The 13,216-nt window shown below is 54.8% G+C and overlaps 1 protein-coding gene across 2 annotated transcripts in view; it reads left to right on the top strand.

The window, feature by feature from the left end:
- Klhl29 (kelch like family member 29) overlaps positions 1-13,216 on the top strand; it is a 260,001-nt gene that overhangs the window by 105,149 nt on the left and 141,636 nt on the right. Inside the window, exon 1 of one of the 2 annotated variants that reach the window (XM_013155913.3) lies at positions 6,865-7,391. The exons of the other annotated variant lie outside the window; for it this stretch is intronic. Coding sequence (XP_013011367.2) covers positions 7,236-7,391 — 156 coding nt within the window. The 5' untranslated portion in view covers positions 6,865-7,235. Of the gene's footprint in view, positions 1-6,864; positions 7,392-13,216 lie in introns of those variants that run through there. 2 annotated transcript variants of the gene reach the window in all.

The following is a 13,216-nucleotide window of genomic DNA, read 5'->3' as shown; positions in this document are numbered from 1 at the left end:
ACAGAGGGAGGTATTTTTGTTTCCCTCAGGCCGTAGGTTCAAATCTTGACTCCATCAGCTGCTATATAGAAAAGCCATTGATTTAAACCTCTGCGTCTCATTTCCTTTCAGATGAGGTTGATAGGAATTCCTATTTCACAGGATTACTGTGAAGATAAATAAAATAACGTGTGGCTCATAGTAAGTGCTCAGTTAAGAGTGGCCCAGAAGTGGTAATCATAGTCATTATTTTTACCATTATCATCTCATCATTATTATTATTATTATTATTAGAAAGCAGGCTTTGAGGCTGTAGGCCTTCGTCCCCAGCACACCCGTTATTTCAGGAGCTCCCGTTTCCCTAGCAGAGCCTTCCCTTGCCCCTCTGTGGGGACCCACAGTGGAAGGACCATAGAGACAGCCTGTGGCACCCTTTCTCACAGCACCTGGACCCTTGAAGTGCAACTGTGTAGCATCTCAGGGGGTTTCCTTGGGGCCCGTTCTTAGTTTTCTTTCTTGGAAGGGAAGACATAAGAGGTATGCCCCACCCCACCCTGCAAGCTGCCTGGTGACAGAGTGCAGTCCTGGGCCCTGGGGATTAGCAAGCAGGCGTGAGGCTACAAGGCCCCCTTTCTCCTGCAGAGGCCTCAAAATACCCAGCCTGGCTGCCCCACCTCCTACTCAAGTCATGTCCCTGGCCCGGAGAGGCAATCGAGAAATCCTGCCAAAGCCCAGGTCCTCGTCCCTTCTGGGAGCCTTTATGTGACTCCCCCACCTGCCGTGGGCTGCCCTCCAGCCCAGCCCCCAGCCACCTGGGGTGCGGTGTCCTGCACCGAGGCCTGGGTTACTTCCCAGCACCCTACGTGGCCGTCTGTGCTCAGCTCTGGTCCCTCTGGATGCCTGACCTCCCGAGGAGGTCTCTAAGCCTGGGAAAGGGCCCAGCCTGTGGGCCCCGAAAAGCCTCCTGCTGCGGCCAGGCGGCAGGCTGGGAGCACACCGTCTCTGGGCCCCACATGGCCTGGCCTCAAGTGTACTTCCCTGGCCCAGGGCTGCTCTGAGGTTTCACGGAGCCTGTGTCCAGAGGCCGCACTCAGGGCTGTAGCCGCCCAGCAGACATGGGCCTCTCTCGGTATTCTGACTCTCTGCACGCAGGCCTCTGCCTGTCACTCTCCAGCTGCCCACCCGGGACACTACATCATCAGCCTCCGATACCCCAGGATGCCTGGCCACAGCCCCCCATCTGTACCTCCTCCTCCTTCTGGACATCCCCACAGGCCAGCTGGGCTCAGAGTGCCGCCCTCTAGTATCTGGTGACGCCCCACCAGCCAGTGTGCCACGGCCTCCAGGCAGCTGTGTGGCACCCACCTTGCCAGCCCAGCCTGTCCCTGACTGAGCCAACCCAAGCCCTGTGCCAGGGTGTCTCACCCCTGGGGCTGTCGTCAGGGAGTGTCAACATGAGCCTTTAAGGTGTCATCAATGAGGAAAGAAGCCAGGCAGGGAGTCTCAGGGAGAGCAGGATGGGGCTGAAGACTTCACTGTCCAGCTGTCAGGGACGCCCAGGGGAGGAGGAAGCCCTGGTTGAATAGGCTGCAGCCCCAGCAGGCTCAGTCCCTGGAAGTCGGGTGCCAGGGCAGGGTGTGTTGGTGCCGTTAGGTTTGCTGCTGTAGTTTCTTGTGATCAGAGGTAAGAACCTGGGCTTTGCAGGACCTCAGTTGTTGACCACACTGAGGGAGAGTTGCAGAGTGAGGAGCCTGCACTTTCTGTCTGCCCTTTGGGTTCACGGACTGCTGAAAAGAGAAACCAAGCCTTCCGAGCTGGAGGAGGGAGGGAGGGAGAACAAAGCGCGCTGTCTGCTTTCGTTGGAATCCGAGCAGTGGACTGCTGGAATTCCCCGCCCCTCACCAGCAGCCAAGGTCAGGCCACAGCCTTGACCTCTGCTTCCTGATCTCTGAGACCATGACGCCCCTAGGTTCTGCTGGGAAGGGCAGGGGCTGGTGATTAATCACATAAGACTTTCCTTCAGTAAACTGTTGATATCACCAACATGCAGAGAAGCCACTCCTGTGTTATAGCATATAAAAATTTTCCCATGTTTAAGGTCACTTTTTCATACATTTCTTCTTAGTACAACACAAATCCTTGTTAAAGATATTTCTGCATTTTAGTAAAAGGAACTATAGTAATGATACTGAAATCCCCGAATAAAGCTCAATTCATTTTCATCTCTTTCCTCCCCAAATATTATTGCTGGAAATGTTACATTATCATAAACCGGCGTTCAGGATTCTATAGGGTTTCAATGGTGGTCATTTTTTGCCATATAGAAACTCCGATGACTGCCCAGATTTTACCACTTTGTAGCTGTTTCCGAACTGCCCTGCAGCCCGATGGTCAGAAGCGAGCAGGAGCGTCTGTGGTGGAGTATCCTGGGTTCTTGCTTTCCCACTTCTTCCTGGAGTGTGGGATATGGAGCCTGGGGTGTGATGTGCGTGTGAGGTGACCTGAGACAGGATTGAGGCAAGAGGCTTCCAGGGACTTTCCTTGTGACATACAGAAGAATCCTGGGAGAAGGCTCTGGGTCCAACCCTTCTGGCTGGCCCTCCCCCAGAGTCCTCCATGGAGCTTCTTGAGGTGAGGTTCATGCATTGGACGTTTCCAGATAGCCTTTCTTCCCCTTCGAATATGTCATTCACAGACGTCTAGCAGGACGGATGCTCTGGCTGACCAGTGGATCTCAGCACCCCGAGCCTGCCCCCTGGCACAGGGGAGCTACAGGGGCATCAGTCTCTCTGGCCCTGTTTGGCGTTGTGGGGCCAACTGAACAGGCCTGAGCTCCAAGTCTGCTGCAGTCAGGTCTGTTCTTCGTTCCTCTTCCCTGGCCAAACAAAAATGAAAACCGCTTCAGAGCAGATCGTTCTGTGTCCAGATCCTACTTCTGAGCTATGTAGCCTTGAAGAAGGCCTTCACTTCTGTGCAGGATTCATCATCTGTAACATGGAGCTCACAACTGCAGCTAGGCAGGGAGGGGAGCGTACAACTGGATCTGTTGGACACCCAGATGTTTTTACGGAGTGGTGGGCTGGGCCTGCCTTCCTTCCCAGGCCCACACTCACTGTGTCTGGCTTCTCCTCTGGGTCTTCACCTCTCTGTTGCTTTAACCCTAACTATTATTTCAGTTATACTGAGTAAATCTGTCTGGAGGGGCCTCCCTCAATGGCTCCCCTCTCCAGCACGCTGGGGGTAAGGATACACCACCAACACTAAGCCTCTTCTCCATGGCTACAAATGGGAACTACTTGTATCCCATCCTTTGGGTGGAAACAGGCTCAAAGAGTTTAAGCACATTGCCCAAGGATGCCCAGGTGACAATGTCAGAGCCAGGATGCAAGGTTCTGTTGAATTCCAAAGCCTGTGCTCCCCATCGGATGTGGCTTCAATGGCGTTTGTTATGCAGGGGCATACTGGTGCCCTAGAATCCCAGAGGTGCTTAGTCTGCCCTGAACCAAATGAGCAGCGTCGGCCGTGTTTGCTGAGGCTGTGCACCTGCCGTCATAGTCTTCCTGCGTCTCACCTCGCTCTCACCCGTCAGCTTGCTTCGGTCATTGTTCTTACCGAAAGCAGCAGTGTGCCCCCATGTACTCCTCTGTACACCTGCTTGTGAGAAGCGTGTGCAAAGGAAGCATTCCAGACTGCAGTGGAGCATGCTAGGACTTTGCTGTGAGCTTCTGCGCTGCGATGCCCTTCGGTTCAGTTGTTCTAGGCTTTGATTGCTTTTTGAATTTTGGCTATGTTTAGAATTCAGGAAAGATGATTTTTTTCTTTGTGTTGTTAGGGAACAAACCCAGGTCCCCATACATGCTAGGTGAGTATTCTTATCACCAAGCTATGCCCTCAGCCCCATGATGGCTGTTCTTATTTCTGGGCAGATTGGAGACCTTTAACTGTTTTAAAACTGAAAAGAAATACCTTGTGGTGTTTGGACAGTTGTCCATGTGTTGGGAAGGCGAGGCAGGTCTCAGTCTCTCTTCCCATTCAGTGGGCTTTTTGCCCCAGAGGAGCCCAAAGACTTGGAGTGCAAGATGAGAAATCCAAGACTCAGCCCCAGCCCCTGGGGAGGGGATTTCATCTCCTCCACCCCAAGCCCTGAGTATAGACACCTAGCTCCTCCTCACTCCACACTGTCCACTCTACGAATGTAGTAAAGTCTTCTACCATCAGATGGTCCCATCTACCTCCAGTGGACACACAGTGCTTCCCCTAGAAGTTCTCAAAGCTCATATGGGGAAAGCTGCCTTGAGAGTGGCCACGAGCCGTGTGGACCTGTGTGGGTTCCAGCTCGTCCCTGCTTGTCCCTCAGCTGAAAGCTAAAATACACTTGGTGGGAAGAAGGGTGGCTTTCAGAACCCCGACAGGGAGGGACAGGGGTGTCCTGGCTGCCTGGTGTTCTCAGTTTTATTGGTGCACGTGGCTCAGCAAAGCACAAGGGACTCAGAACTCTCACGGCTGGTGTCGCCTGGCAGCGCAGCACATCCTGCAGGCTGGGGGCAGAGGGCCGGCGCCCCACAGGGTGAGCAGAAAGGGAGCACAGGTGCTTCCCAGCACTGGTTTCCCAACCCCTCTTAGAATCCTTTCTGTGTTATAAAGCAAAGGACATAAATGCTGAACTAGGATTCTTGCCAGTGCTGATAAGAAAAACCAGAGTATGTAGGAGTCTCATTAAGAAAATCCTAAAATTTTAGTCTTATCACCGCTGCAACATAATACAGTAAGTATGTTAATTCTGGCCTCCCCGGGCTCCCCTACAAAATCCCTTTCAGCCGAGGCTGGCGCGAGCAAGCTTCGGGGCTGCAGCAGCCTGGAGCAGGTCTGTTTTGGATTCTAGCCTAGCCTTGGCCTCATGTAGCAAGTCTCTGATTTGAGTGGACCCAGCTTCGCCCCCTCACCTGTCCAGCTGCCTTTGCAGATATTCAGCTCAGCAAATAATGACCAAACGCCTACTGTGTGCAGGGATGGTGGTGGGAGCTATGAAATGTCAAAGTCTGCACGTTTTTGCCTTTGCCAGAGCCAATAAGCTCAGGAGGGTGCAGTGATTTACAGGCCAAGCCTGCTAGCCGACCTTGTGCCCAGCAAAGACTCATTTCAATAGGCTTCTCTTCCAAGAGCTTATTCGCCGTTTGTGCTGCTTGGACTTGTGCTGGTTGGCGTGCTTCTCCGATTCCCTTTAGCAAAGAGGAAACAGGAACGGTGAAGTAAGTACTTGTGTCCTAAGGAGAAGGTTGGTGGAGGCGGGCTTGTGCCTCCATCGGGAGCCTGCCTGGGTACCGCCACAGTCTCTCTGTGAGGATAATGGGCCTCTCCCAAAGCCCTCCCCGGCACCGATGTCTGGGAGACCCTAGGAAAGCAAGCCCACGCTGGGTGAGGAGGTGACATGTTCGGTGCTTGTGCTAGGGAGTGGCAGAGCGCGCCCAAAGGCTTCTCATCTGCTCCCCTTTTCCCTGTACCACACCTCGTGCAGGCAGGAGGCCAGAGGAGGGCTCAGGGGCCTGGCCTGCGGGGGCAGGCAGCAGAGAGACCGCAGGATACTGTTCTGACCTGCCTGGACCCAAGAAGTGCCGAGGGGAGGAGCAGCTGCGAGCCTGGTGATAGATGTTCGCGGCTAACGGGCGGGTGCTGCACACATGCTGGTGCCAGGGTGGCCGCGCGGCTGGCCCGAGGGAGCCGGGCATCGCATTTCAGCAACACGATCTCGGCACAGTCCCACAGCAGAGGGACAGGAACTTGCAGGCCGGTGGCCTTCAGCTAGGAGAGGGACAGGATGGGGGATGGCACGGCAGAGGGGACCTCCCTGCTTCTGTGGGTTCCATTTCCTCACTGGCCTTGCCCGTTCTTGCAGGACAAGCCATGCTGTGTCCCTTCCAAGGCTCCAATGAGAAGGCCAGGTTTAAATGTCAGAATGTTTCTGAAGGACTTCACAGGAAGAGGAGCGCTTGTAGGGTGAAAATGCTTCAGCCAAACCAAAGCCTCTCATTCCTAGCCCCTCAGGAGAAGAACTAGACGCCTTGCTCCAAGGGGCACGGTGGGGTGTTTACATTTGCTAGAGGTGTCGTATGAAAGTCATTTCACTCGCTGGAACTTCTCCCCCAAGCTCTTAGACTTTGCTTCTCTGCTGGATGATGACTTTAGTGATTTCCAGCACTGGCTGACATCCTGGCCCATAAGAATATCTACTATGACTTTTAGTGAGTGTTATTTGTTTTTAAAAGTTTTTCCTGAGCCAGCTGAGTGCCCCAGGTGCAACCTCAGTGCTAGAGCTAGGAAAGGAGGCCAAATTACATGACTTCAAGGTTCTGAGAGCTAAGTATTTCTGTCTAGACACGTAGGAGGGAGCAAAGACCCGAGGAAGCAGGCTAGCACCAGGCCTGTCCCTGGAAGAGAGCTTGCCCTTTGTTCTGTTGCCCACTGCTTGTCCTGCAGGGTCGTGAGGGCCACGGAGACTGGTGGGGTTTGGCCCAAAAGAGTCTAGTCCTCTTTTTCTCTTCTGCTGGGTCACATGGCCTTACACGGTGACATTTCTGTTCGACACTGTCAGTGCATTGGTCCAAGGAGAAGAGCTGTGTTCCCAGTGTCTTGGCCAAGAAAAAAGTGTCCGGAGCTGCTGGCGTCTGCCCGAACCCTGTCTCCCTTCCTCTCCCACATGACCAGCAGCCAACAATTTCTTCTGGCCAGGCCTGGGGGAGGTGGTGGACGCCGAGCCCTGGGCCCCAGGCCAGAGCTGGCACTTCCGGCTGAGGCGCAGTGTCGGCCATGTCTGCAAGGGTTAGTGTAGAGCCAGACCTTCCTCCCTGCCCTGGAATTCACGGGCACATAGCCACGAGCCCTGAACCTGCCCCTGTGCCAACCAGAGGGACCCCGCCCCAGCTATTTTTAGCAAGCTATCAGGTGCACAAGATGCCCAGTTGCCTTTTCCACCTGCTGGGCTCATTACAGAGATCCAATGTCCACCCTAGGCCCTGCCTGTCTGCTGGAGTCTGACTGCAGCCTGGGGCCAGCACGCAGCTCCTTCCTGGACCATCTCTCAGGACTTGCCCAGCCGTGGAAGGTGCCATCGCCACGATGCTTGGGCCCAGGGCTCTTTGGTCCTGGGAAGCACAGATGGTGGATGCTACTGCGCCTCCCACCCTGCTTCCTTGAGAGGCAGGCCACGGCCTGAGGTACAGATAAATCTTGACTCAGGATCTTGACTCCGGAGCCGCCCCATGCGGAGTACTAAGTGGTGGAACCGAGTTGCTCCAAGCCGGGGCACGCCTGCCCGAGCTGAGGAGTCCCTCACCACCACCTGTGGGGAGATCCTGGCGGCCACAAGAGGACTCACAGGAGCAGTGGTGCAGCGTGTAGCCATGGGGGACACACAGGTGAGGTCTGAGCCGTGGGAGGGATAACACTGTGGGCAGAGAAGCTGCATTTGCCTTGGAGGAGGGACAGCCTGACGTGCAACCAGGGAGCTGGAGGAGACCCAGTGCTGGTGCAGGGGGGCCTATAAGAGGTATGGGAGGGGAGCTGGAGAGAGCCAGGTGGCACCAGGTGGCACCAGGGGTGAAGCGCCCTGAAGGCTCACTGAGGTGTCTGGACAGTGCGGAAATACCTGGTGGCTGCTCTGCCTCGCCTTCCACAGTGTCGTGGGTTCTTCCTGGCCACCTCGCAGGAGCAGCAGCAGCACACATGCCAGCCCTGATGCCCAGCTCGTGGTGGATCTCTATGCCCAGGACCCGGGCTGACCTAGCCTGGCTGGCGTCAGCCTCTCTTCCCAGCTCCGTGTGCAGTGGCGTAGGCTGCTGACCCGAATGGCCACAGTGGGAGTATTTATGCAGCAGACTGTGGAAGGCCCCTCCTCGTCAGGGCCTGGGCAGCTCTCTTGTGTTTTGGCCCTTGCTGGCACCAGAGCCAAGGGGAACTCTGGAAAGTGGGGAGCCCCTGAGGGGCTTATGCTGAGGACTCAGCCAGTGGGTTGGTAGTGGCCCCGTGGACCAGCTCAGTGCATGTAGGGACATGCAAGGCCCGTGCTGCCCTGCTAAGGAGGCCAGCGGTTGGGAACAGACCCAGCATCCTGGGGGCTGCTTCCCTGAGCTTTCTGCCTTCATCCACTGAGCAGGGGTTGCCCCGCCACACAGAACTCAGCTCATCCTGCCATCTGGGGCTGGCACACAACCCCCACCTCAAGCCCCGCCAGCCCTGCCCTTAGTACCACATACCTGAGGGCAGTGCCATCCTGCTTGAGGAGGACATTGGCACCCTTCCTGCTGGTGACATTTGCAGGACTTCTTGGGCCCACAATTTTAGAAGCTAAGCTGCTCTCCCATTATAGAGATACGGAAACCAAGGGCTCAGGTAGAAAGCTTGCACGCCAGGCTCCACAGGCCCCAGCCTTTACCTCTACTGCCAGCTCCCTGCAAAGCCCGTTAGGCAGTTCATTCGGCCGCTGTGGACAGCCCAGGCTCCTCCCAGATGCCCGGGCCTGCCCTCCACCAGGACTGGCTTCTCATGAATGGACCTAAACAGTGACGGTGAATGCACTGCCACATTCGCTGCTCTTTTGGAAAAAGAAAAAACCCTGGCTTCTTAGGGCTGTTGTATTTTATTTTTCTGTAAAGAGGAAATTAATTTTAGTCTTTCTTTTTGGTTTAAAATGTTGTTCTTTGCTTTTTCCGCCCTACAATTTAAAAGGAAACATTTGTCTGTTGAGAAAAGAAATGATAATTATAGACTAAAAATTGTTTCTATTCTGATTTGAAAAAGTGACAAAAAAAATTCCATCGCACAGATGGGGCCCTGCTGATGGGGGGTGCTTAACAATGAGGCCCTGGCCGGTTTGGGACTCCAAATGGCATACAAGGTGGCCGGGGCTGGCTGACTGTGTGGTGAGGGGGCTGTCATGAGGCCGGCCCACCTTCGGATGCTGGTTAGAGGCAGCTCTCTCGGGATCAGGACATGCCGAGTCCTCGGTTCTCTGTGGGAAGATGTGCATGTGGTATGGCCTGGTTCCTCTGGGTCACCTGGTGTTGGTGTGCAGGGTGGGAGGCCAGGCCACGGCACCCCTGTGTGGCCTCTGAGCTCAGATAGCCACCTGGCCTTGTTCCCTTAGCTGATTTAGCCTCACAAAAATCACAATTGCTCTTAGTCTTTCGATCAATAAAGCAGGAAAGTGATTAGACTGTGAAATTAAACTAATAATGCCATGCTATTAACCCTCGATCTATGGGGAATGAGCTCAAAGTGAAGGCTATTTCCTAAATCCATGATACCCCTTGGATGTCTGTATTTACCTTTGCGGAGAAATCCTAGGCCGTGTACGTGCTGGACCACCTTTCTTTTTGCCAAAGTAGCATGATTCACAGCGCTGGCTGTGGTGGATGCAGCAGACCCTCAGCACATTCGCCATGAGCCCAACAGGTCCCTGCCCACCCTTGGGCGACCTTGGCACTAGGAACCTCTCTTTGGGGTTAACATCAGACATCTTCATGTGTTTCATGCTGCGTGACAAAATATCACAGACAAGGTACCTTGCAAACAATTAAAATTGATCTCTTGCGGTTGGGGATGGGAAAATCCAGTAGAAGGATACCAGCATTCAGCAAGAGTCTTAAGCTGTGTACTCAATGGCAGTGCAAGAGTATACATAACAAAGAAAGGGGGCCCGAACCCACCCTTTTTATCAGGAGCCCATTCCACAGTGACTCACCCAGCACAGCACCAACCCCTCAACCCATGAACTCTTCCATTGTCGGGTTGAGGAAGAAAGGAACCCCAGCACCAGGCCCCTCTGCAACCAGACAGGAGCCCGAGGGTTCTCACCGTCTCAAGAGGGCTAGGGTTCCTGCCGCCACCATGTGCTCCAGAGTGTGGGGTCTGTGGAGCTCTTTGGGTTTTCAGCCCCACAAAAGAGTGGTGGTCAGTCCTCCTACTGTCCTCCTCCCCCCACCCTCAGTTGTGTTCGCCTCCCGAGTGCAGCACAGGCCCCATGTAAACTCGCTGGTAAGAGGGGGTACGTTTTGCAGTCAAGGGCTGGCATCAGGCTGTCCTCTGGTATACCTGGATCCACTGTCCAGGGCCGGCCCTCACACCTGAGCTGACCTCTGGCCTGTCAGGACAGCCTCCTGAGACAGCCAGGCTGGCCAGCATTTGTAGACTTGGCTCTGGTAGCAGTACAAGGAAGCCATGGTTGTGGCAGTGTGAAGGGCCGTGTCTCAGATGTGTTTGGGCGAGTGACAGCCATCAAGACCAGCCCAGCCACAGCCCTTGAGCCCTTCTGGTTCTCTCCATGTGCTCTTGTTCGGGCACCCACAGCTCTGCAGAGCCCGAGGACAGTCGCTGTTAACTCCACTCAAGGATGAGTGCTCTGTGGGTCTGTTCTGGAGTTCGCATCATCTCTGTCTTCCCCTGGCCTCGCCACTGAGGAGGAGGTGCCAGCTCACCCCGCCATGGGCCCTCGATGGCTCGGCCTCCCAACTGGCCTGTCAGCTCCACCACGGTGGAAAGTTGCCAAGGCTCAGACCCCCTCTCTAAAAGTGGTGATGGTATTTAATAACTAATTACTCTAATGATCCTGCAGAAATGCTGGAGACCTGTTTTAGGAGAGATGTCAATTAGAGCCATCTGCACGGTGAATAAAGGAGCCCTACCCCAGCTGTACTGTTGAAACATGTTAGCGTTTTCCTACCCGCGGCCATATGGTACTTAACGAAAGTGAATTGTTCACACTGCACAGCCCGCGCCTCCTGATGAATACTAGTATTTTGTTTTGGAAAATAGTTCTTCCACCATGTGGAATATTTTTCAATGCAGTAAGCAGCAAGTTGGAAGCCAGCAAGCCCTGGAATGCATAAAGACTCCCATCACCTTAGGATGCCCTTCCCTCCAGCCCAGCTCCGCCCGCCCCACCTGGCTCCACATCACACCTGGGCCCAGTGGTTCTTAGCATCTGCTTCTGAATCTGCTCGGAAACGGGCCAGAAAGGGTTTATACTCCGCCCACCTCAGCTTTTCGACTTGCAGGAAGCGAGAAGCAGACATGAGAAGCTATGCCGCGTAAGGGTACCGCGTGTCGTCAACGGCCCAGACATTGGGCAGAAGACCCCAGGAGCTGAGTAGTACAGGTGTTGCCTGGGAGGCGTGGCTTCCAAGAAGGACTCATTTCTACAGGGAGTGTGTCCCTTTTAAGAAGAGCTAGGGGTTGGAGATGCAGCTCAGTGGCACATGCACCTGCCTAGGAAGTGTGAGGTTATGAGTTCGACCCCCGGGAGGATGGCAAGTTTGAGGCCAGCCTGAAATACCTAGCCGCAGGCTAAGGAGGGGGAAGAAAGGGGAGGCAGTGCAGTGCATGGCTTGGCCCCTTGACGCTCGGCGAGGTATGGAGGGGCTAGGACCGTTTCTGGGACCCCACAGAAGCCTGATGGGAAGCCTCACTCCTCCTTGTCACCAGGAAAGACAAACCTGGACCAGGCCACACAAGAGCCAGACGGGAGGACCTGGGTGCTGCATCCTGGGGGTGCTGAGAGCTGAGCACAGGTGTGCTGGGCTCCCACGGCCTTGAATGCTTCAAAAGCTGGCCAGGGCCAATCGCAGGCCTTCTTGCACTGAGTGTCAAGGTCGTTGCGCTGCAGTGTGGAATGTCAGGCAGCTTCACTGTGCTGTCATGCACCGCATTGCTGAAGGTGCTGGGCAAGGGGACCTGCACCTGCGGGGCTCTGTCCCCAGTGAACTGGCAGCACCACTGTCAGGGCCACAGGAGGGAGCTTTTTTATTGCAGCCTGTTCTGGGATCAGCAGGATTTTACGCGCTGCCTCTGACTGTTCCAGAACTTTCCCTAGAACCAAAGTCACTTATTAAAGCTTAATAAAAGGCAAGATTGATTGCAGTTGGTGACAGAGAAGATCTGCCACAAGTCCTGATAACCGAGACGCTCTTCACGAAACCATAGTCCCATAAATCTTACTTATTTCCAATTCGGCGGTAGCTGATCCCAAGTTACAGTAATGATCCTAAGTTCAGTCGAACATGTTCTTAAAGCAAACCCTTCTGGGTGAAAAATAGCAGAGAGGTGCTTGCCTCTGTCCCTCATCTTCAGGCCAAAACATTTGATTCCACCTCTGGGCCAGGGTCTTGCCCCTGGCCCATTGCAGACACCCAGCAAGGGGACCAAGGTTAATGGCAGGTTCTACAGCCCACAGCTGTGAAAGATGGTTGGGGTATCTCAAATAAATCAATAGCCTTCCCCTGGGGCCAGGCTGGACACCCCACAGACCACAGGCTGCCTTCTTGGACCAAGCCTGGCAATTCCCTAAAGAGTAACCCTTTCCCCACTGCCCAGGGGTGGAGCGGCCAAGGGCCAGTGTAACATGTACCTCCTGGTCTAAACGTGAGAGCTCTGCTCAGGCACCGCATCTGATGAACTGTATTATACAATTTAAAAACAAATCTACAGCTCTCTGAGCTCCTTTTAACAGTCACCTGCAGTACCCAGAGAGCAGCCGTTCACGGGCAGGGAGGAAAACCCTGCACCTTGTGCCAGGGGTGAGGCTACAACCCTGCCATGGGCCTCACAGGCATGCACATCATGGAGACTAGACTCGGCTTCAGCCCGATGTTCAAACCTCAATTTTGCTTTCTTTCCAGCAGAAGCACTTCATTCAAGAGGGCGCCACAGGAATGACAAGGCTGTAGCGTTATCTTAATTTGGAACAGAGGCCGAGGGCTGGGGATCCAACAACACTAGGGGCCTGTGTTTTGAGGGCTGGCACGTGGGTGTCAGCTGGGAGGAGATGTGTCCCCAGTGTCACCAGCCCCGCGCTGTTCAGTGAGAAGGGACAGAGCAGAAGGGCTGCTCGCCACAGGCCTCTGCAGACTGGAGACTGAGGCGAGCTCAGCGGGGAGAGGAGAGCTGGCCCAGCTCCAGACTACTGACTGCACAAAGATGAACTTCTGTGGAGGAGGGAGGCGGCCCGCAGCTGTGTGGGCAGAGAGGAGGGGCTCTGCTGGTGGGAAGAGGGCCTGGGGAGCCAGGGGAGGCCCCTCCTGTTCTCTCCGGCTCAGGGACCCCTGGGCCAAGGCGCATGAGGTGCTGCGTGTGTGATCTTCGGGGAGTCCAGGAAGTTCTCTGCCAACAAGGGGAGCGGTTCTCAGTCCTTCTCCCACAGGCACGGCGATGTGGAATCGGGGAATAAAAGGCCTCCGTGCACGGCAGG

This window comes from Cavia porcellus, unplaced genomic scaffold (assembly GCF_034190915.1).
Source record: "Cavia porcellus strain 051 isolate PalLab524CR breed Dunkin Hartley unplaced genomic scaffold, mCavPor4.1 scaffold_1, whole genome shotgun sequence".
Classification (NCBI taxonomy): domain Eukaryota; kingdom Metazoa; phylum Chordata; class Mammalia; order Rodentia; family Caviidae; genus Cavia; species Cavia porcellus.
Note: the sequence above shows the minus strand (reverse complement) of the source record. Positions and strands in the feature narration are given on the sequence as shown.